General features: G+C 44.4%; 1 protein-coding gene across 1 annotated transcript in view; it reads left to right on the forward strand.

Annotated features, from left to right (window-relative positions):
- The window catches only part of unc13c (unc-13 homolog C (C. elegans)), a gene marked incomplete at both ends in the record, with an annotated part of 213,091 nt that extends 198,565 nt beyond the window's left edge, over nt 1–14,526 (forward strand). The window contains 4 exons of the mRNA XM_083652576.1: nt 1,415–1,562; nt 8,246–8,338; nt 10,542–10,701; nt 14,241–14,526. Of these exons, the coding sequence (XP_083508702.1) occupies nt 1,415–1,562; nt 8,246–8,338; nt 10,542–10,701; nt 14,241–14,526 (687 nt within the window). The remainder of the gene's footprint in view (nt 1–1,414; nt 1,563–8,245; nt 8,339–10,541; nt 10,702–14,240) is intronic.
- Nucleotides 14,527–25,620: the final 11,094 nt, after the last annotated feature.

Below are 25,620 nucleotides of genomic sequence, written 5' to 3' on the forward strand. Positions count from 1 at the left end.
CTTTTTGTCTTGTCTGTCCGACATTTCCTTCCCTTCCTGGAGTAGAGTGTAGATCTTTTCTATGTCGGCAGTGTTCATGTCACTGTCCAGGTCTGACTCGTTTGTTTGCTTCTCTGTGATAGCGCCAAGGTTACTTGTCTTGGTTTTAGTGGATTTAGCTTTCTTGCCCGTATGCTTTTTGCCGCTACGGGTTCCCGAAGCCATGAGTTAGTCAAAGCTTTAGTTTAAATTTGGCTATGGTCTCTGCAAAGTAAATTAAATTGCAATAGCGCAGAGTAACATGAGCAGCCGAAACTCTAGGCAGCCATTCTTCCGCTTGTGTCACGTGACTCCATGCAGTATCAAGTTTTGAATTAGCCAATGGTCTGATGTGCGCCATAGGTCACTGAAGAAACACATTACATTATGTTCCAAATATGGACTCAAGGCAGCAGCAGCAGTACAGACTCATTTTAATCATTTGCCTTGAGATTTATTAAAATAATGCTGTCTTTTATTGATTTTTTGGGGGTCTTTTTGTTTTCCTTTGAAGACGTTGCAGGCCGTATTGAGATGGTCCATGGGCCGGTTCTGGCCCTGGGGCTTTGTTTGTACACTCACAATCTGGGAACCCATCGGTTAAAAAAAAATAAAAAATCTCTAACCTCTGGGGGCAGCAGCCCCGTTTCAATGTGGTGCAACAGGAACTCAAGAGCACCTCAAGTATGGAGGACCCACAGAGTCGTTTGAAATGTAATGAAATGTTTCCTTAATCATGATCTAATTGGACATTTAAAAAGAGGCGCATTCGGCAGCGGAAGAAAACCCCTTTCCGCTCCCTGCAAGCTCTGCCATTGGCTCCAACCGACCGGCTCTGCCCATTAATGCATCTCTTTTCCGCTGCCTGCTTGTCGCTCTCAAATCCGTCCGTCGCTATGAAACAACAATAACAACTCTAGCTCGTTGCTAGTAGCAAGTAGCAATTTGTTATACGCTGAAAATGATAAGTTTTGACTACACACCGGTCACGTTCACTTCATTTTGATCAGGTAAAGCGCAGCATGCGTGCGAACGATGTTACACCCCTTTTGACGGAGCCTGCAGACAGATTCTCGATGCAAGTCGAAAGTCTGTCTCGAGAGATTAGTACACTCACATCAGCTCACCATCATTCCAAAGTGACACAAATGTGCAAACTGTGATTGTGGGGTGGCTGGCCAGAGAAAGACATCAATGTTTGCTTGGTTTTTTGTAGTGGCTGTAGCTCAGGAGGTAGAGCGGGTCGTCCACTAATCGCTTTGGATAAAAGAGGTCGGTGGTTCGATTCCTGGCTCCTCCAGTCTGCATGTCGAAGTACCTACTGATTGTAAAGCGCTTTGGATAAAAGCGCTATATAAATGCAGGCCATTTACCATTTACCATTTTGTCTCTGTAGCAATACTTCCATGCTGGAGGAAACGGACTCAAGAAAACGTTCCTGGAGAAGAGCCCCGACCTGAGGTCCCTGAAATATGCGCTCAGCCTTTACACTCAACCTACAGATGCCTTGATCAAGAAATATATATGCACCCAAACCTCTCAAGGTAAGGAGGTATCCCTGACTCCAGTACTTATATGCACCCAAACCTCTCAAGGTAAGGAGGTATCCCTGACTCCATTACTTTCACATTCAAATATTGGAAAGCCTTGAGCTTGAGAAGGTCGTTGTGGGTAAAATATGAAGGAAAAGCACAGCAGGACCTACTGTATCTCATGTGCTGGTTAGAGTAGGAATAATAATCAGCGAACATATGACGGCACACACTGAAAGAGCTCAGAGCCTTCCAGGATGAAGCCTGCTGGTGAAATGCTTTGTGCTGTTGTTTCAATACATTCCAGCAACCTTTCTGATATGAAGTGCCATTTTGAAATGTGCTTGTCAATCAGTTTTTTTTTAGCTGGAGGACCTGACATTGTCCGTCATTCGCACCAACATTTCCATCTGCGCTCTGCTGCTTTGGAGTGTATGAGAATGCATGGAACGCAAGTAGACTAAACCAATCAGAGCCAGAGTAGCGGGGGACACTACTGTAAATATAATAAAACTAACAGGCCGCGCAACTGCAGATGACTGTGAAATAGGTAATTTGACATTTCAACATTTCTACAAAGAAAATCTCAATTGCGCACTTATTGCTACTGTGCGCTGCCATGCTACAGTACTGGTTAAACCTCCGTGTACCAGAGGTGGCAGTGTGGCACCCGTGCCCTAGGTTGCTGACCCCTGCATTACAGGATCTGAACCTTTCATTATACAGTCGTGTACATACTTTCATCATAAACTATTTAATAAGTAACTGAGAAGAAAAACCTTGCGGTTTCTATTTCCATTTAGAATTGACTGAAAAGATTTGTAGGTCGTCCAGGTAGTATAGCGATATATTCCCTGCCTACCAACACGAGGGTCGCAGGTTCGTGCCTCCGTGTTAGCTCCGGCTTGGTCAGACATCCATACAGACACAATTGGCTGTGTCTGCGAGTGGAAAGCCGGATTAAGGGTGTCCTGGTTGCTGCACTAGCGCCTCCTCTGGTCGGTCGGGGCGGAAGGGAACTGGTGGGAATAGCGTGATCCTCCCACGTGCTACGTCCTGCCGATGAAGCTCCCCGTTGTCAGGTGAAAAGAAGCAGCTGACGCATGTGTCGGAGGAATCATGGTGGTAGTCTATGGCTCTCCCCAGATCGACAGAGGTGGTGGAGCAGCGGCTGTGGCAGCAGGGGTAAAATTGGCGAGGTACAATTGGGGAGAAGATGGGGGAGGTTAATTCAGAAATAATAATAATAATAATAATGACGACGACGACGACGACAATAAAAATAAAGACTGAAAAGAAAGTGCATTTTTGACCTCAGCCCAGATTAGTTTGAACCCAGTAGCTTTGTGTTTGTTCTAAGGATCTGGGTGGGTGTCACTTTATTTTTTCTAGGCTTGACTGTGCGGTGGACATTGCAGTAATTGCCTGTGTCCCTTTGCTGCATCAGTCATTTGTCTCTTTCGCTGTAAATATATAAATAAATACATAAGCGAGGACTCTCACCCAAAAGGGCTTGAATGCCTCTGTTGTCTTTCTTTTTCTGACTCTCTCTCTCTCTCTCTCTCTCTCTCTCTCTCTCTCTCATTAGAAACATAAAAGCCTTGACAAAGGTATAAACTGTATGTATATATTCATGAATTTGTTAAGAGCACTTTCCCTCTTATGCTCTCTGCTGGCAAACCCCCACCCCTCCCCCCGCCTCTTTCTATCCATATGCCACATATTGTAGGCTAGGGCGGCCATGCCTCTCTCTCTCTGTCATCACCATGCCTCTCTCTCTCTCTCTCTCTCTCTCTCTGTCATCACCATGCCTCTCTCTCTCTCTCTCTCTCTCTCTCTGTCATCACCATGCCTCTCTCTCTCTCTCTGTCATCACCATGCCTCTCTCTCTCTCTCTCTCTCTCTCTCTGTCATCACCATGCCTCTCTCTCTCTCTCTCTCTCTCTCTCTCTCTCTGTCATCACCATGCCTCTCTCTCTCTGTCATCACCATGCCTCTCTCTCTCTCTCTCTCTCTCTCTGTCATCACCATGCCTATCTCTCTCTCTCTCTCTCTCTCTCTCTCTCTGTCATCACCATGCCTCTCTCTCTCTCTCTCTCTCTCTCTCTCTCTCTGTCATCACCATGCCTCTCTCTCTCTCTCTCTCTCTCTCTCTGTCATCACCATGCCTCTCTCTCTCTCTCTCTCTCTCTCTCTCTCTCTCTCTCTCTCTCTCTCTCTGTCATCAATGACCCACTTCTATATGTTGTTGTTTCATCCATCTGTCTCTGTCGTCTCTGTAACAAGGCAGAAATAGCTTCAGGTGTCTGCAGAGATCCGAGGGGGGATTGAGCCCGGTGGGGCTTTGGAGCTCTGAGCTCCCCGGTTCCGTGAGCATGTGCAGCCTTGCAGAACGCTGCATAGGCAGGCGGCAGGAAGCAGGCGGCAGGAAGCAGGCTGGAGATGGGAGGCAGCCAGGCAGGCAGGCAGCCAGCAGGCAGCCAGCAGGCAGCCAGCAGGCCGACCGGCATCACCACTCTCACTGACTAGCAGATGGGCATAGATGAGCCCGTGTTTCAATGATGCTATTTTGAGATTGCGCTCTGTGTCTCTCTCTCTTCCTATCCAGTATCTTCTCTCTCTCTCTCTCTCTCTCTCTCTCTCTCTCTCTCTCTCTCTCTCTCTCTCTCTCTCTCTTCCTCTCCAGTATCTCATCTCTCTCTCTCTCTCTCTCTCTCTTCCTCTCCAGTATCTCCTCTCTCTCTCTCTCTCTCTCTCTCTCTCTCTCTCTCTCTTCCTCTCCAGTATCTCCTCTCTCTCTCTCTCTCTCTCTCTCTCTATCTCTCTCTCTCTCTCTCCCACTGCTCTGTGGCTCTCTCTCTCTCTCCCACTGCTCTGTCTCTCTCTCTTCCTCTCCAGTATCTACTCTCTCTCTCTCTTCCTCTCCAGTATCTCCTCTCTCTCTCTCTCTCTCTCTCCCACTGCTCTGTGTCTCTCTCTCTCTTCCTCTCCAGTATCTCCTCTCTCTCTCTCTCTCTCTCTCCCTCCCCCCATCTCTCTCATCCCGGCCCTGCCCCCCACCCGTCCGTGTTGACTCTGTGTAGCTCTTTCTCTGAGATGCTGTAATGTGATGTTCTTAAGTGGAGGTAGTGAGCTGGTTGACGTGCTGCATTAGGTCAATAAATAGCGTGGGGGGAGGGGATGGGCTGATGGTTGATGTGGTACAGTGGACAGTGATTCATGAATCACCAGCCCCAGTGCTCTGACAGAGAGGCTTCACAGAGAGGTTAGAGCCGGCAGCAGAGCGGCCAGGCCAAACGAGCAACAGCTCAGACAATCTGACTACTCTAGCCATTAACCGAAACGAATTAGAACACAAGGAATCTAACTAAGCTACAGCCTAGTCTGCCCTGCCCTACTCTACTCTAATCTAATCTTAGCCTGAACACTACAACAATCAAAAGGTCCAGCTCAGAGGTTTCCAAAGTGGGAGGTGGGCCTCCCCAGGGGGCTCAAACAGTTTGAGGGGAGGCTCAGTGAGTGATTTATTTTAGTTATTTCAGTTATAGTTATTTTAGTCATTTATGTCGTGTATCTCCATCCGTCCTCCTTTTCTCATTTTTTATCAGTCAAAAGGAGGGTGCCATAGCATTGGTCTGTTAATTTCCCACAAGTCCAGGGCTTAATTGTGTAGTACTATGTTTCCCTGCACTCCCCCACCCTCCCAAGCTATCATTATCATAAATCACGATGCTTGTTACTTCATTACCAGCTATAATGGGCACTGCTTGTTTGGCACGTATTGATTAGCTATTGGATCAACGTGCCCCTTCATCAGCCACAGCCACACTTGCCTCCCTGTGTTCAACATATGTTTGTCCTAGCGTGGTCAAATGCTAGGCAATTTAGACAGGCAGCGCTCCCAGCATCAGACGCAGGCCGGCGGAAAAAAAATCGATTCAAATTGTTTCCTGGCAAGAGGTTGTCCCTATGTGATAGAAGCAACATAAGTCCTTATGCAGAGCCGGTCCTGACCTCCCTGGGGCCCAAAGCAAAATAATATTTATTGAATAGAATATATTTTATAGGATCTATAAGATAAGTGAATATTAGCATTAAAATAAATAAGAAATTGTAGAAAACATAAAATGTAGAAAATAATACCCGGGCGGCTGTGGCTCAGGAGGTAGAGCGGGTTGTCCACTAATCAGAAGGTTGGTGGTTCGATCCACGGCTCCTCCAGTCCGCATGTCGAAGTGTCCTTGGGCAAGACACTGAACCCCAAATTGCTCCCAATGGCACCCGAAGGCGCCTTCGGTGTGTGAATGGGTGAATGTAGGCACATTGTAAAGTGCTTTGGATAAAAGCGCAATATAAATGCAGTCCATTTACCATAATAAAATGTTAGTATTTGCCGGGTCTGTCTTGCAGTAGTTAGTACTGGCTGAGGCTGGATGTGGATCTGTGCTTGTACTGGCTTTACATTCTCAATATAGAATACTATTTATACTACGGCTTGGCTGAGTACTTGATGGTTATTATTTACTGAGAAATGTGCATCCATATTGCCCAGTATGCCCAGCTTACCCCAATGAATATGAATAATGTAGACCGACCTACATATTCCATATTCTCATATCTGATCAGCCCGTGACGTCAGTCAAGTATGACGTCAGTTATGATGTATGTCGTCGGTTATGACGTCAGTCGCCACCAGTTTCATCCTGTGGGGGGAAGGGGGGGGGGATTCTCTATCCTAGCTAAACAGATGCCCCCCTCCCTCCACAAGAGGGCCGTCATCTTACAATGGAGTCCCTAATATGTACATAAAGTGATGTACATATTATTACACTACCTGTGTACCACCCAGGTAGTGTAATAATATGTACATCACTTTATACTGATAACTTAGTCGACAAATTTAGTTAAAACTACTGAGTGTTGAGTGTGTTACTGAACGCACTGACATAAAAAGTATTCTTATTGTGTCACTGACCACACGGCTGTGCAAAAACATCGATATGGGAAATATCGATAAGGTATCGATTAGGGGGGGGAACCACCAGATGCAGATGCCCGGTGGCCTGGCATGGCATGGCCTGCAAAAAAATAAAAAATAAATAAATAAATATCGATACAATATCGTCAGGCAAAATATCGCGATATATTGCCGTATCGATTTTATTGCACAGCCCTATTTATAGAGCACGTTTCATACAGAAAGCAACACAATGTGCTTCGCATGGAAATACATGCATAATAAAATAAGATCCTAACATACATCATCATACATAAAAAATACAAACACACACACACACATGCACACGCGCACACACACACACACACACACACACACACACACACACACACACACGGAGGACATAAACAATTTAAAGTGCATGTAAATTCTGGTATAATAGGAGCAGACGTTGTGAAAACACAACATTGGTGCATTACTGTATGTCAGACCTAATTAAAAGCAACAGTAGAAAGAGATGTTTTAAGTCTACTTGTAAAAGAGCTAACCGGCGGGAGATCTCTAATGTCACTTTGCAGGGCGTTCCATCTGCTTGGAGCTAAACGCAGCTTCTCCTGAGCAACAACAAGACCACTGGCTGATGATCTGAGGCTTCTTGTTGGTTGACGTGGCACAAGCACTTTCTTAATATAGTGTGCAGTGGAGCAGTGCCAGTCAGAGCCTTGTAGACAAGAAGGAGGATTTTAAAATCAATTCTACAATTAATAGGAAGCCAATGCCAATTTAAGAACAGGTGAAATGTGAGCGTTTTTCTTGGCCCTGGTTCAAATTCAGGCAGCAGCATTCTGTATTTAAGCTGTAGTCACCTAACTGTTTTTTGGGGGGAGCCCGGAAGCATATGAAAGAGTTGCCCTGTGTATCTAACACTCCCTATACTCCTGCTCTCTTGATGCTCTGCCTCAGGCATCCGTGCCTGATAGACTGCTTTGCTTTTGTCACCTGAGTTGTTGGTACACAGACAGATCTAATCGTTTGTTTGTATTTTCTTTGCTCCAGACTGGAACGGTTCGAAGCAGATGATTTCTCTGTGTAGAACATTACTTATGCCTCCGTTGAACTTGACACCCCCCTGCCTTCTCCTTCAAACAAGGGAGATTGTTTTTGATGTTTGGCCCTGCCACTGTTCTGCTGGGCTTTATTCTTCAGCTGTGACACACTGAGAAATGTTTCTCCATCTTATTTCAGATCAATCTCTGGGTATCTCATCACAAAGAGCAGCCTCCTCAGAGTCTCTCTGCCTCTCTCTCTCTCTCTCTCTCTCGCTCTCTTCCTCTGCCTCTCTCTCTCTGTCTCTCTCTTCCTCTGCCTCTCTCTCTCTCTCTCTCTCTCTCTCTGTCTGTCTCTCTCTTCCTCTGTCTCTCTCTCTGTCTCTCTCTTCCTCTGCCTCTCTCTCTCTCTCGCTCTCTATCTGTCTCTCTATTCCTCTGCCTCTCTCTCTCTCTCTCTCTCTCTCTCTCTCTGTCTGTCTCTCTCTTCCTCTGTCTCTCTCTCTCTCTCTCTCTCTCTCTCTCTCTCTCTCTTCCTCTGCCTCTCTCTCTTCCTCAGCCTCTCTCTCTGTCTCTCTCTTCCTCTGCCTCTCTCTCTCTCTGTCTGTCTGTCTCTCTCTCTCTCTCTCTCTCTCTCTCTTTTTATTATGCCTCTCTCTCCAATTCTCCTGTTGCTGTTGTGGTGTGTTCAGGTCAGTCATCCAGCGGATCGGTGGGGGAGGCGTCGATGCAAGTGGATCTCATCTCTCACCCCGGCACTGGAGAGCACAAAGTCAGCGTGAAGGGTGAGCATTCCTATTCTCCCACTCATTATTCATCTGTTCCTTAGTTTAAACTGTATTCACACCTGCAAATGTTCAACAACTCACCAGTGACAATATGTGGGTAGATGCAGTCTTGCTTATAGCAATGTGTTTATTATCAGCATTTTTGGATTTATTTTGTATTATATATATACATACATTAAAGAATATACATACATTAGGATATTAACTTTTTTAAATAAGGGCTATTTTTGCCGCTGTGAAATATATTTCGGGGGCATTTTGGATACTTTCCAGGGAAATTTGATCAAATGTTGGGAAATACCTTATTTGCACGTATGTAGCACGACAGACCAATCAATGACTCTTATCCAAGCATATTTTATTTCTAAAAGTTCATAAACAATCACAGTTAAAGATCCTCATTTCCTATCTCAACAACACTGTTGATTGTTTGGCATGTTATTAATATACTTGGCAAAAATTAGTGAACTAGCTGGCCAGCTAGCTTGTGCTGCCTGGAGGAGGGGCGGGGTTGTACGGATGCCTAGTTGTCCATTTTCGAGTCACACTTTGTAAATGCAGAATAATGTTAAAATACAGAAAGTATTAAACTCTTTATTTTATGGGGGCATTTAAAAGCCCCCGTCACCCCAATTCCAAGGTCAATTTTAGATTTTTTTAGGGGCATTTTGCCCCGAGCCCCCGCTAATTTCCTATATATATATATATATATATATATATATATATATATATATATATATATATATATATATACTGTATATATATATATATATATATATATATATATATATATATATATATATATTACAGAGAGAATAATAAGGGAATTAGCATTTCAAAGATCTCTGTGGCCATCATTAAAACAATTACACAGAAAACCAAGAGTACAACAATGGCTGGGAACACAATCAACAAGAACTACAGTAGTGGATTATTTTAGAGTGTTTGATAAGGAAAACCATATAACAGAATACATTGGATTTGTGTTACAACTGATCTAAACGTAGAATATTTAAAGAACACCACTGCTTTTATACTATTCTAGCAGCTGTGGTCTAGCCCAGCACTTTGTGATAACACTATAACTTAATTTACGAGTTAAGCACTTTGCACTTTATCAAACGCTCCAAATAATGGAACTAATTACAGGAAGTGTGCTACCCGTTGCACTGAACTCCTTGCAGATAACTATTAAAGTCCAAATGATTGCTCAGTTTCCAACCCTCTTATGTATTTGTGAACATTTATATACTGAATTATTTATGTGTTGTTTTATGTTAATACATTTGTAACTTTTTGTAAGGAAAAGTTAGAGATGTTGATTTGTATGTAATTCCCCTGATTAAAAAGACCAAAACAGTTTTCTGAAATCCATATAATCAGGGACTTGTTGATGTTTCCCGTGTGCTTCACCATTTGTCAGCAATGAAAAGTTGGACACAGCTGAAAACAACGTCGCCCGTCTGCTACCAGCATACATGTAGTAGCATTGATGTGTGTTCCGCCTATGGCTGCAGCACCATATGCACAGCAGCAGGCAATCAGCTCCAATATACCCTTTTCACGGGGGCCATTTTGTGTCGAAAAGGCAGAATAAACACAGGTGCAATCAAAACACTAATGAGGGTTTCCAACTTACAATCATGGAAGTTTGAAACCCTCATTAGTGTTTTGCTTGCACCTGTGTTTACCCTGCCTTTTTGACACAAAATGGTCCCCGTGAAAAGGGTCTATCAGCCGGTAGTAATATGACAATGTGAATGCCAGCAGTCTGAACACAGCGTTATAGAGTCCTATAGGGAATAAATAGGGATGTTCCTCATAAAGGAAAAATTCAACCTCAGATGCTGTTAGATCTCATCAATCTGTGATGTTCAATGCATTCCAGGAATGCAATTTAGGTTGTCGGCAACAGCCATGGCCAGAGGCTTTAGATTTTCAGGTTGCCTGTCCTTCCGTCTGTCCGTCTGTCCCATGGTCGTTAACCTGATGTCTCAGGAACGCCTTGAGGGAAAAACTTTTATTAAATTCCTTCAAAGTCTTAACTACATAAATATTCTATGTCTGGACAGACATGACTGTAGATTGCAACTTGATTTGTTGGCAGAGGCATACAACTGTGAGGCGGTTATTTCTAGTTTGCCTTGAAGTTCTCCTGCATTGTATCTATGTTGCTGATTCCTTCCTCTGCATGTCTCAGTGGTGGCAGTGAACAACCTCACCTGGCAGACCAACGCCATGTTCCGGCCCTTCGTCGAGGTCAACGCCGTGGGACCGCACCTGACTGACAAGAAGCGCAAATTCAGCACCAAGACCAAGAATAACAACTGGTCACCAAAGTACAACGAAACATTCCAATAGTGAGTAAACATGCCTCATTACGGTGGTGGTTCTCAACCTGGGGGTCGGGACCCTCCAAGGGGTCGCAAGATTATTTAGGGGGGGTCGCGGGATGAGAAAAAATAAAAAAATAAATGAATGGTTTTTCTCCCACGATGATTAAATCTCCCATACGTATGGTTTAATGTATAAACTAAGTAAACTATAAAAACGATTTAAGTGGGTGAGTGAAATCAGTGTGTGAATGCGTGCGCACTGTTGTTGGGTTGGGTAGCGGCGGGAGGGGGGTCGCGAACCCCAGCCTAAAGTTTTTGGGGGGTCGCGGCTCAAAAAAGGTTGAGAACCACTGATTAGAGAGGGGAGGGAAACTGTGGGTTTGTCTGAAACATACTGCAATACCACTAAATGGTGCACAGAATTATGTCTACCTGCATAGTACCTACAAAATCCTGTAGTATGCAACCTGAAATTAATCGGACAGTGCAGTCCTCCGCCAAGGCCAGATCCAGTATTGCTTGTTCGTGAGTTGGATCCGGATCTGCTCGAAAATTTAATGGGTTCTTCCTTGGCCCATTGGGCCATGCTACACCCTCGGGACAGTAGTTTTTCCGTAATCCTGCTGAGAAACAAACAAATGGGACTGAATACTTATTAAACTATAATTAAGTGTGGCGTTTTGCATGACTCATTTTTCCGGTGTCTCACTAACAAAATACCTTCCAAATATTCGAAGCCGCTGCAATGAACAGAAGTGAAATAGTTTTCAGTACTACAAGCTTTCCAACACAGCCTATCATGTCGTTTGTGGACGTCATTTGTTTGCATTAAGGCTTGTTCAGCAGTGATGCTTTGTTGAAAAGCAGACAGGGGACAGGTGACTGCTTTAGTCATCTATAGACTGGTACTCTCTCCATCACTAGAACTCTCTGCCTCCGCTGTGCCAACCAATGTGATCTTATGGTAGAGTGATCTTAGAGGTAGAGTGATCTTAGAGGTAGAGTGATCTTAGAGGTAGAGTGATCTTAGAGGTAGAGTGATCTTAGAGGTAGAGTGATCTTATGGTAGAGTGATCTTAGAGGTAGAGTGATCTTAGAGGTAGAGTGATCTTAGAGGTAGAGTGATCTTAGAGGTAGAGTGATCTTAGAGGTAGAGTGATCTTATGGTAGAGTGATCTTAGAGGTAGAGTGATCTTAGAGGTAGAGTGATCTTATGGTAGAGTGATCTTATGGTAGAGTGATCTTATGGTAGAGTGATCTTATGGTAGAGTGATCTTATGGTAGAGCAGAGTCCTGCGCGGGTCTGATTTTCAAGACCCGGTTCCGCCCGGCCCCGCGACGTGCAGTACCGACCCCGCTCCGCGAACCCGCACATATGATCAATCAGTACCGCAACCCACCCCGCCCCGCAGACATGAGACCCGCCCCCCGACCCGGAACCGCATATATATAATAACCGTTAATCTGCAGTGCAAACATTTTGTAGTGAACCAAACGAAACTGCCACCGTTTCACACGAGAGGCGAACAGCAGTCTTTCTGGCCGAGACTCGTCAGCTGATGTACGTTAATTAGCTTTTAGCAGCTGCTAGCTCACTAACCAGCTGGATAGCTCTGCTATCAGACACACAGACAGTTACAGCAAGCAAAGTGACTTACCAGCTATTTCCAATATGTCCGGTATAATCCATACTGCCTTTATGATTGCTGTTGGAGGAACGTAAATCCACGTTGGGATGAGACCTCTCCACTTTCACGCTATCCATCCATGACCTGTTGTTGCCTGTTGCTATGAAAACAGCCAGTGTGTATGTTTGACTGGAAGCTAACGTTAGCCTACTATATTATCTGTCCGACTCGTATTGTCTCCAATCAATCACCTTGACCGCAGCTGAGTTTTGAATGTTTTGTGCAGTCCATATAGCATCACACATTGCACAGTATGCGCATACTTGAAACGATGCCGGTTATGTAAACAAATTAGCGAAAACGTGCGTCAGAAACTTTTCTCCTGTTCGAGTCAGACCAGCTGCCAGACACCCCCCCTGCCAGACACACCTTCCCCCTGCCAGACACACCCCCTGCCTCCATCTGAGTGCAACAGAAAAACATACAAGGCTCATACGTTGTCGTTGTTCCACCCGCCGCCCGTCCGCATTTATTAATTTTTACCCGCCGCCCGACCCACCAATTTACAGAAGTGTATTTTTTACCCGCCCCCCGCGTTTTTTTGCGGGTACCCGGCGGGGCCCCGCGGAACCCCGACCCGGTGCAGGACTCTGTGGTAGAGTGATCTTATGGTAGAGTGATCTTAGAGGTAGAGTGATCTTAGAGGTAGAGTGATCTTAGAGGTAGAGTGATCTTAGACTATGAGTTGTAGTAACGCCACTGAGATCAATGTGGGCTCAACGCTGTCTGCATAATGGATTCACTGGCAGCTTTGTCATTTGAATTTTAAGAAGCTATTAAGTTGCAGGGATAATTAGAAAACAGCCTAAAGAAAGGCTGGCTGGGGATAATGGCTGATTGGAATGGAGACGTTCATTTCACTTGCTAAACAAGATTGAATTGTCTCGTCCCAATCACACGTGCAATAAATGTCACCCGGCCAGCATCCCTTACTGACAAATTATATTCAGCCATGAACACAACTAAATGTCATGGTCCAAAAAAGGGATTGGTTTGCACGGACATAGATCTCTGATCATCACATAGATCACTGACATAGGTCACTGATCACATAGATCACTGACAGAGATCTCTCCCAAATTACACTGTTGTGCTTTTTACCTCCAGGTTGGCCCGGAGGTCATGTTTACACCCCTGTCTGTCTGTCTGTCTGTCTGTCTGTCTGTCTGTCTGTCTGTCTGTCTGTCTGCCTGTCTGTCTGTCTGTCTGTCTGTCTGTCTGTCTGTCAGCAGGATATCTCAAAAAGTTATTAACAGATTTGCATGAAACTTTGTAGGAAAGTAGGTCATGAGCCAACTTAGAACCAATTAACTTTCCATGCCCACTGGCCACTGGGGGCGTGACAATGGGTGTGGTCAATCACAGAAAGGACATTGAGTGTGCTGGCCTGTTCTCTTCTCTAATACGTTTATTTTTGCACCTGAATGTTTTCGTTGGATTGCGTGTCCTCGCTATTGGTGAGTCTGGACAAAAAGGCTCCTAACTTCCAAACGGATTGACGTAATATCACAAATCTTTATGGTGCCCAATTTCTTTCTTTTGTAATATCTATCACATTTCTGGCTGTGTCAGACGTGGCGCAAATGGAATTCGTAAATACTTTTTTATTTGACACTCTTCTAGTCCACACAGGTACCAGAATAACACATTAATAGAGGGCAAGACAATGAGTGGCTGGGTTAGATACATGTACTTTTTTTTTTAAGAATACAAGAGTGTCAAATACTCTTTGAGCCAGGTCCAGTACAGTGCAGGTCTGGTACAGTACAGGTCTGGTACAGTACAGTACAGTACAGTACAGTACAGTACGTGTGTGCATGAATGTTCATAATACATGTATGAACTTTCTGATCTCCCTGCATCATTTCTCCCCAGCGTTCTGAGTAACGAACATGGTCCGGAGGCCTACGAGCTGCACGTCTCAGTGAAGGACTACTGCTTTGCCCGCGAGGACCGCATCATCGGCATGACAGTCATCCAGCTCCGAGAGCTGGCGGAGAAGGGCAGCTGCTCCGCCAGCTACCCCCTGGTTAAGAGCGTCACCATGGACGAAACGGGCCTTACCATCATGAGAATACTTTCTCAAAGGACCAACGACGAGGTGGCCAAAGAGTTTGTGCGTCTCAAAACAGATACACGCTCGACGGAGGAGGTGTCGTAATGGGGGGGGGGGGGAGGGAGAATGCAGTATTGAAACAATTGTGTTGTCTTAACTAGAGAGAGAGCGACAGAGCGAGCCAGAGCAGTAGCAGGGATTGGGCTGTCCAGAGAAGTTGTAAACATGAGGAGAATGAGATTGTCCAAAGAGAACCAGAGGAGGCCCACCTGGGTGAGAGACAGCGAGAGAGAAAGAGAGAGAGAGTTGTGTTTGTTTGTTTTTGTGCATGTGCGTAAAACATCTGTTGGAATGTTCATTTTAAACTACAGTATGTACAAGTGTTTACTTACCGTATGCTTACTATTAAGTACTATATTCTACGAGTTATGTTAACGAGACATGAAATACCTTTTGTACAACATAGTCTTTTTGAACAGAGATTTGTTCCAATAAAGTGCCAAACCAGAGGAAAAAAAAGAACAAAACAAACGTATATGAATTATGGTGAACTTAGTATGTTTGAAATTTGCTCGATTATTTTGTCCAGTGTAAGTCATTCTCTGACCGTGTGGCGTTTTGATCGTTGAAAAGTCTTTCATTAGGCACCCTCGTTTTGCTTCACGTTCTTCCACACGTACGGCACTGTTGTGCATGTCCCTTTTCTCGACCATGTCTCTCCCACGACTCCACAGTGACCGCAGGGCAGGGTGCGATCCCCTTGCCTCCAAACTATTTGTATTTTAAGTCGACCTGAAAATAGAACATTTTTTTTAAACGGCGATGACTGCTATGTAAACCTTCATAGGTGTTTGTAATTTTATAACCATGACAACAATGATGACAGCCTCCAGTGCTAACAGTCTTAGCAGAAAGGATGGAAATGTTTTCTCTCTTTTTCTTTCATTTGGCTTTTTTTTCTGTTCTCTTTTGGCCATCGGCTTCCAGCCTTTCTGAATGACCACTGTGAACATGAGCTTTGGAAGGCAAGCTTACATAACATGCTGACAGTTTGATATTGTTGTTTCATATTTTACGATAACTTTGTTCCTGAGAAACTGCCAAAGTTATATGAAATATTTGTACAAAAGCAATCCATTACATGTATGAAGATATATTATGTACATGTGATCTATTCCTTTTTCAATGCTAAATATTTGATTGTTGATAGGGTGGTACTAAGATTTTATTTTTTGATTTATCGTGGAGCTGTTAACAAATGAAAGTTGCACATGTTAATTTACACATTAGTTCTATCAGCTTCTGTCATTTGATTTATGTTTCTTCATAAAGGAAAGAGTCTAACATTTGGTAAATATGCAACATTCCTATGTATTATTGCACTGATGGCCAATTGTATGTCATGTAAATATATTGAGTGAGATATTGTACAAAAGTCTCCCTTTCTTCAATGTGCATAAAGTATGTGCAAATGTGTTAAATCACCAGGTCATGTTGAACAATTTTCCAGTAAGCACTCCTGTAACAACACCCCCCGACTAACAACACCCCCAACTAGCAATACTCCCCAACATTCAGACTCACTCCGCTAATACCCCCCAACTAACAATGCCCCCTGACTAACTAACAACACCCCCCAACTAACAATACCCCCAACATTCAGACTCACTCCTCTAATACACCCCAACTAACCATACCCCCTGACTAACTAACAACACCCCCCAACTAACAATACCCCCAACATTCAGACTCACTCCTCTAATACCCCCCAACTAACCATACCCCCTGACTAACTAACAACACCCCCCAACTAACAATACCCCCAACATTCAGACTCACTCCTCTAATAACCCCCAACTAACTAACAACACCCCCAACTAACAATACCCCCAACATTCAGACTCACTCCGCTAATACCCCCGACTAACTAACAACACCCCCAACTAACAATACCCCCAACATTCAGACTCACTCCTCTAATAACCCCCAACTAACCATACCCCCCAACATTCAGACTCACTCCTCTAATACCCCCTAACTAATCATACCCCCCCGACTAACTAACAACACCGCCCAACTAACAACACCCCCCAACATTCAGACTCACTCCTCTAATACCCCCCAACTAACAATACCCCCCAACATTCAGACTCACTCCTCTAATACCCCCCAACTAACCATACCCCCCCGACTAACTAACAACACCGCCCAACTAACAATACCCCCCAACATTCAGACTCACTCCGCTAATACCCCCGACTAACTAACAACACCCCCAACTAACCATACCCCCAACATTCAGACTCACTCCTCTAATACCCCCCCAACTAACAATACCCCCCAACATTCAGACTCACTCCTCTAATACCCCAACTAACAATACCCTCCAACTAACAATACCCCCCAATATTCAGACTTTGTGAGTGTATTTGCAATTACAGTGTCTTGAGTTATGGGTTGGCATCCAAAACACATCAGGAGGCTGCTGGTGTTATTACTTTGACAGTAATTGTGAATCTTTTGAACTGGCTGTTCCCTGCTGAGACTGAGACTGCATTTCTCTTCATTAGCACAAGAGTTGAAAGCCTAATTCTAGGCTGACCCTCTCTTTACATTATTGCTGCTGCTGTTTGCACACCATCAGCATCATTGGAGATATCTGGGCTATGTTTCCTACCTGCAGAAAAAGACCCATCCATCCATTCTTGTTCAGAAGAAAAACACTTCTGGAGTTTTGGAAGTGTACTGAGCTAGATACTCGAACATGAAGTTTTCATTTGGTTTTGTCAACGTTTCTGTGTTATTGTTATTTTTGCTGTTTTGCTTCAAAACATGTCACCTTACACATTTTATTGTCACATCCATGTGTTTTATATAGGGCGGCTTTGTTAGGCAGCACAGCAGGTATGTCATTGTCACGTCCATATGTGTTTTATATAGGGTGCCTTTGTTAGGCAGCACAGCAGGTATGTCATTGTCACATCCATATGTGTTTTATATAGGGTGTCTTTGTTAGGCAGCACACCAGGTATGTCATTGTCACATCCATATGTGTTTTATATAGGGCATCTTAGTTAGGCAGCACAGCAGGTATGTCATTGTCACGTCCATATGTGTTTTATATAGGGTGTCTTTGTTAGGCAGCACAGCAGGTATGTCATTGTCACGTCCATATGTGTTTTATATAGGGCGTCTTTGTTAGGCAGCACAGCAGGTATGTCATTGTCACGTCCATATGTGTTTTATATAGGGTGTCTTTGTTAGGCAGCACACCAGGTATGTCATTGTCACATCCATATGTGTTTTATATAGGGCATCTTAGTTAGGCAGCACAGCAGGTATGTCATTGTCACGTCCATATGTGTTTTATATAGGGTGTCTTTGTTAGGCAGCACAGCAGGTATGTCATTGTCACGTTCATATGTGTTTTATATAGGGTGTCTTTGTTAGGCAGCACAGCAGGTATGTCATTGTCACGTTCATATGTGTTTTATATAGGGTGTCTTTGTTAGGCAGCACAGCAGGTATGTCATTGTCACGTCCATATGTGTTTTATATAGGGTGTCTTTGTTAGGCAGCACAGCAGGTATGTCATTGTCACGTCCATATGTGTTTTATATAGGGTGTCTTTGTTAGGCAGCACACCAGGTATGTCATTGTCACATCCATATGTGTTTTATATAGGGCATCTTAGTTAGGCAGCACAGCAGGTATGTCATTGTCACGTCCATATGTGTTTTATATAGGGTGTCTTTGTTAGGCAGCACAGCAGGTATGTCATTGTCACGTCCATATGTGTTTTATATAGGGCGTCTTTGTTAGGCAGCACAGCAGGTATGTCATTGTCACATCCATATGTGTTTTATATAGGGTGTCTTTGTTAGGCAGCACAGCAGGTATGTCATTGTCACGTTCATATGTGTTTTATATAGGGCATCTTTGTTAGGCAGCACAGCAGGTATGTCATTGTCACGTCCATATGTGTTTTATATAGGGTGTCTTTGTTAGGCAGCACAGCAGGTATGTCATTGTCACGTCCATATGTGTTTTATATAGGGTGTCTTTGTTAGGCAGCACAGCAGGTATGTCATTGTCACGTCCATATGTGTTTTATATAGGGCATCTTTGTTAGGCAGCACAGCAGGTATGTCATTGTCACGTCCATATGTGTTTTATATAGGGTGTCTTTGTTAGGCAGCACAGCAGGTATGTCATTGTCACGTTCATATGTGTTTTATATAGGGTGTCTTTGTTAGGCAGCACAGCAGGTATGTCATTGTCACGTTCATATGTGTTTTATATAGGGTGTCTTTGTTAGGCAGCACAGCAGGTATGTCATTGTCACGTCCATATGTGTTTTATATAGGGTGTCTTTGTTAGGCAGCACAGCAGGTATGTCATTGTCACGTTCATATGTGTTTTATATAGGGCATCTTTGTTAGGCAGCACAGCAGGTATGTCATTGTCACATCCATATGTGTTTTATATAGGGTGTCTTTGTTAGGCAGCACAGCAGGTATGTCATTGTCACGTCCATATGTGTTTTATATAGGGTGTCTTTGTTAGGCAGCACAGCAGGTATGTCATTGTCATGTTCATATGTGTTTTATATAGGGTGTCTTTGTTAGGCAGCACAGCAGGTATGTCATTGTCACGTCCATATGTGTTTTATATAGGGTGTCTTTGTTAGGCAGCACAGCAGGTATGTCATTGTCACGTCCATATGTGTTTTATATAGGGTGTCTTTGTTAGGCAGCACAGCAGGTATGTCATTGTCACGTCCATATGTGTTTTATATAGGGTATATTTGTTAGACAGCACACCAGGTATGTCATTGTCACATATATGTGTTTTATATAGGGCGTCTTTGTTAGGCAGCACAGCAGGTATGTCATTGTCACGTCCATATGTGTTTTATATAGGGTGTCTTTGTTAGGCAGCACAGCAGGTATGTCATTGTCACATATATGTGTTTTATATAGGGCATCTTTGTTAGGCAGCACAGCAGGTATGTCATTGTCACGTCCATATGTGTTTTATATAGGGTGTCTTTGTTAGGCAGCACAGCAGGTATGTCATTGTCACGTCCATATGTGTTTTATATAGGGCATCTTTGTTAGGTAGCACAGCAGGTATGTCATTGTCACGTCCATATGTGTTTTATATAGGGTGTCTTTGTTAGGCAGCACAGCAGGTATGTCATTGTCACATCCATATGTGTTTTATATAGGGTGTCTTTGTTAGGCAGCACAGCAGGTATGTCATTGTCACATCCATATGTGTTTTATATAGGGCGTCTTTGTTAGGCAGCACAGCAGGTATGTCATTGTCACATCCATATGTGTTTTATATAGGGTGTCTTTGTTAGGCAGCACAGCAGGTATGTCATTGTCACATCCATATGTGTTTTATATAGGGTGTCTTTGTTAGGCAGCACAGCAGGTATGTCATTGTCACATATATGTGTTTTATATAGGGTGTCTTTGTTAGGCAGCACAGCAGGTATGTCATTGTCACGTCCATGTGTTTTATATAGGGCATCTTTGTTAGGCAGCACAGCGGTTATGTCAAGCTGGGTTTCACATAAAGTCTGCATGTTTGTGGCGTGGGGGGGTTAGGGTTATGCTACACATTTGGGGAAATGCAGGGTATATCTAGATAGCAGCTTAGTCCTTGAGGAACCTCCACTTTAAACAAAATGGTGATAGCCTCAGTTGTTCAGATGACTTAAAGCCCGGCCCAGGAGCTGCTTCATTGGCCTTGGTCAAAAGCCCACATCTCTCCTGACCTGAGCACAGGCATAATCAGGCCAGACAAAGTAAGTTCATTTGTCACTGTCATCTTATTGTCTTCCCTTTACAGCTTTAGTCCTGTTGAAGGAGCGAGGCAAAGAAAGAAAATGAACGGTATCAAGAGAGAGACAGAAAAAACATAGATAGAGGACAGATCGTGGGACAGAGACAGAAAGAGAAAAGACTGAGTTAGAGAGACAGACAGTGAGGAACTAGAGGGAGAGAAAGTGAGGGAGCTAGCATGGATGCAGAATCATAATCCTGCAGACAGTGTGCACACATGCTATTTGCCTCCTCTGCTCCTCTGAATGAAAAGCAAACAGATAAAGGCTAACACGACCACATATGCCTCACATTGCATTCATATTTAATGGCATAGGGATGACTTATATTGGTGCTTCTCAGCCTTTTTACTATAGGGTTGAGCTTTCCTAGACCCAATCTTTAATAGACAAGATCTTTTTAAGATCTCACATGCAGAACAGCTCCCTTAGAGAAGTAAACAAATACCCCGCCAAACAAACAGACAAAGATGCCTTTGACATGAAACAATGCAACACTGTCTGAGTGGCCAAAAATCATATTGGCTACTATAGGGTTCAGGACAGATAAAATGCTATTACACCATGTGAAATTCTCCATTGCAAGTCGCCTGCCCACTTACGGGGGTCTCTGAGTGCCGTGTGTGGACAGTACAAGGAAGATGAAGGCGGCTGCCCAACTGGCTATTGACGCTAGATCTATAGAGAGCCAAGTGAACCATCACTTCCTGGTTTTCTCCCTGTACCAGCGTGTGAAAAATATGAATGGTTGTGAACAGATAGATAACAATACTTTTTTATCCCGTTTGAATTGTGCCACGGGGTACACATGTTAAATTGTGTCAATTTAAAAGATATGCATGTGTAACCGAATGAATGTGAGCTGTACCACAGACAGACTCCTATCCAATACAATATCAGATAACTCACTGGCAAGTTCACCCTGCCATGCTTCTGGACATAGCGACAGAGAGAGAGCCACTCATCCTGCTGAGCTATGAGCTGTTTGGAACTCAGCTTCTGATTTGTACACACTGTGTTCACACTGACAACAACACAGAGAGCATAAAGAGTGAGGTTGGAATTGAATGAGTGAGCAGCTGTTTATCTGACTAAGCTAGAGTGAGAGACTGACTAGACTCCTACATCAGCTTATTTCAGTGTTCAAACTACTGATGCTGCCTGAGGCAGGCATTGAACAAACAACCTTCAAACATCCCACAACACCCACATGCTTATCTGAGTGAGCTATTGCCCACTTGCTCTTGTAATGTTTTCATATTGCTTTAAACCTTGATTTTTGACTGTTGAAGTATAGGTCTGACAAGAAGGAGACGAGATGAATATGAGTGTGGGATTTGAAAAAGAAAGTTGCACTTCCCAATTAGGAAGTTCTTTACCGGACGTAAGAGTTATTTTTGGGACATTTCTGCCTTTATTTATATAGGACAGTAAGCAGACAGGAAAGGTGAGGATAGAGAGAAGGGACCTCGGGTCGGATTCGGATCCAACACTCCGTCGTACACGTGCTACCAGGTGATCCACCTGTGGCCAGCTATGTCACCTGGACCAGATCTTTCCAGCTACTAAATCGGCTTGGATCCAGTAGATCTGGATGCTCTGTATGAGGCCACCAAACAGGTTTCTGCTAGACAGGGAGTGGATTATGGGTGTGTGGGTGGTGTACATGCCATTGTTCAGAGGGCATAACGAGAACAGCTCTGTTCCATCTGTGAGCTTCTGTCAGCTGTTTTTACTCTGATGGATTTGGCTCCAGTTTGGATCTCATTATCAGTTTATCATATTGCTGCTGATTGCTCTGATCCATGTCCACTGCCAAGGCTATTCCAGCTCCAAATACCATGTGCTGAACTGAGGGACTGCTGGTTGCACTTCAAGCCTTGGCAAGTGGCACACTCATCGAAGTCTGAGGACCAGAGGGAGATGTTTCAAGGGTGTAGTTGATGTGCAGATGATAATCCTATTCTTGTACTTGCCTAAATCTAATGTTTTATGTGTGTGGGTCAACCAGGAGTCAAACCCTAGTCTTCAGATTAGAATGCACAGACCTTATCCATTAAACCATAAGAGTGAAGAGCTGCACTTTTTTCACACCCTAACCCTAATCTTCCCTCATCTTAACCTTAACTTAATCTACACTAACCCTAATCTTAACCATATTGTTTCCCTTGTCACACGTTTTCAGGAAGAAGCAATTGCGGTGACCAAATTATTTTGGGGCGGGGTTTTTCTCGGCCCGTACTAGGAACAAATGTTGGTCAAGGAATGACACCAACACGGCGATATCAGGACGTGCGATTGGTCGACACCTATTGTAATGGTGGATGGCCCATTATCTGCCTGCCAGCGACCTAGCAGGTGACCTGCTGCTGAAATAGTTTGACCAATAAGCAGAAACCATTTGCATGCGGGTGGGTGGATATAAAACATATGAGCTACATAGCGAAACACAATGCAAACTAATGCAAAACGGAAAAGAAAAACTTGATATGTCCTCCCCTCCTATCTCAAAATAAAATACCTTGCCCTCCCCAGTACTTCCACCCCACCTCACCTCACCTCACCTCACCTCATCTACTTGTCAGGTAGCGGCAGCACTCATCCTGCTGAGCTATGAGCTCTTTGGAATTCAGCTTCTGATTTCTACACACTGTTCACACTGACAACAACACAGAGAGCATAAAGATTGAGATAGGTTGGAATTGAACGAGTCAGCAGCTGTTTATCTGACCGAGAGTCAGAGAGTGACTAGCCTCCTTCATCAGCTTATTTCTATCAGTGTTCACACAGTGTTTCACACCTAAAAATCAGACTAATGTTAGCTATGTTGTTATGTGTTGCACTGCTATTTATTTTTTGCATGTTTTTGGTGTGGGTCTGGAGGGAGCACGGGGAGAACATGCAAACTCCTCACAGAAAGGCCCTTTTGACGAGCCCACCTGGGCAGTGGGCACTGAGGGCAGGGACACACCCTCAGCGCCCACAGCGTCCCAGGTAGTCTGGGCACCCTTTACACCACTTTTGGCCATGTAAACCAAGGAAACAGGAAACAATACCGGAAATAAGTGCGCAAACAAACATCTTTGTTGCCGTTAGCTTGACGCGGCGAGGTTACGTTAGCTAGAGCCTGATAAAAAGAACAACAACACAAGTTGTATAGTAGCGTTAGCACATTTCTCTAGTAGTCACTGCCGAGGAAGGTTTCTGGAGAGCCAAAGACAATGGAGTACTCGCCATGTGAAATCTTATGATCAATGTCCATGTCTTTCCCAGCACAGGCAGCAGAGATGCTTCAACTGTTGCACTCGATCCTCCATTATCGATAACAGCGGAGAGACAACTATAACTATTCTATCAACTGGCCATTTGTTTGAAAAGTAAAGCTTCTGTATTGGCTTAAAATATGTGATATTGTGAATTCGCAATGTTTCTACAAGAACTTCTAATAAAAAACTTGGGTATGTCCATCTTTTGTTAATGACTGATGAGTCTTGCGTTAAGGCTAGTTGTTTGCCGTTTTATTTTCTTATTCGTTGTGTCTGATTCTCAAGTGAACAAGCTGTTTCCGCTGCTTGTTTCCTGTCTAGGGCGGGCTCTAGGCCGGAAACAGGCCGAGTGACAAAATCCCTTGTAAACAGAGGTCAGGCTCTTTCTCGCCGAGAAGAGTCTGGTGACGCGAGGTTAGTCCCAGGTGGGAATCGAACCCAGGACTTTCTTGTTGGGAGGCGACGGCGCCACCACTGCGCCACCCTGCTATTAAGTTATTCATGAGTTCATATGAAGAATCATCAGATATTGCAGCCTACATGGCAGATAAACGTTTGATGCACAGTGGAATAGATGCGAGTAGATCAATCAGGAAAACAATATGTGGAGATGATTAAAGGAAGAGCAGAGAAGAACGGAGGATAATTTAAAAGAGATAAGAGGAAGAATTAAACAGGAGGGAACAGATCAAGAAAAGACACACCCACGCACACGCACACACCCGCGCACACGCACACGCGCACACACACACAACAAGAACAAACCATTAGGACAAGGCAGCCACTCAAACACAGTCACAATGGCTCACTCGTGCACTGCCGGCATGCTGAGAGAGAGACAGAGAAGAGCGGCCTCTCTGGGCGAAGGCAGAAAGGATGATAGGGCTAACCTGACTCATCCTGGACAGTAGAGCTGCCAAGATGCAAGATCAACCTTGACCTCCAAGACGTTGACCTCTGATTTGCATATTTGTAAACTCCTCCAAGAAATGTCAGTCATCATCATCAGCACATTTCAAATGACAAATTAATGGTGGGTAGGCTACATTATGACTGCAGCTGGGCTGGTTCATATAAATTGGTAAAGCGAGTTAAGACCAAGACAGGGGGGGGGGGGGGGGGGGGTTGACTAAGGCCAAGACCAGACCGATGCGAGACCATTTTCAAGACCCATCCTGAATACTCAGTTGAAACAAGTATCCGGTACAGATAATGTACTTTTTATGAGCACATCCGAGTACAATGTGTCAATATCTGTAGCCATGATTAGGGCTCGGTCTCATTTAAAAAATTACGCTACAACCACTATCAATACCTTCTTCTTCTTCTTCTTCTTCTTTCGGCTGTTCCCGTCAGGGGTCGCCACAGCGGATCATCTGTTTCCATCGGTTTCTGTCCTCTGCATCGTCCTCCGTCACGCCCACTGCCTGCATGTCCTCTTTCACTGCATCCATGAACCTCCTCTTGGGCCTTCCCCTCCTCCTCTTTCCTGGCAGCTCCATCTCCAGCATCCTCCTCCCGATGTACCCCACCTCCCTCCTCCGCACATGTCCATATCATCTCAGTCTTGCCTCTCTCACTTTCTGTCCAAACTGCGCGACATGGGCGGTTCCTCGGATGTAATCGTTCTTTATCTTGTCCAGCCTCGTCACTCCCAGAGAGAAGCGTAGCATCTTCATCTCTGCCACCTCCAGCTCTGCCACCTGCCTGTTTGTCAGTGCCACCATCTCTAGACCGTACAGCATGGCTGGTCTCACTACCCTGCTGTAGACCTTTCCCTTCACTCTCGCTGGTACCCTTCTGTCACAGATCACCCCAGTCATCCTTCTCCACCCGCACCACCCCGCCTGCACTCTCTTCTTTACCTCCTTGCCACAGTCCCCACTACTCTGCACGGTTGACCCCAAGTACCCAGCAAACATCGTCTTGACCGCGACGTCACCAGACGATAGAATTGTGGTTTGGCATCTACCATCTAAGTCTGAGTTCTCTCCACGTTCCTCCAAAGTAACGTTTAGACTGTCACTTGAAAACAAAAAATATTGATCTCATATTGCTTTGAAAACACCACATGTAGGT

This window comes from Poromitra crassiceps (assembly GCF_964638095.1).
Source record: "Poromitra crassiceps genome assembly, chromosome: 16".
NCBI classification, from domain to species: Eukaryota; Metazoa; Chordata; class Actinopteri; order Beryciformes; family Melamphaidae; genus Poromitra; species Poromitra crassiceps.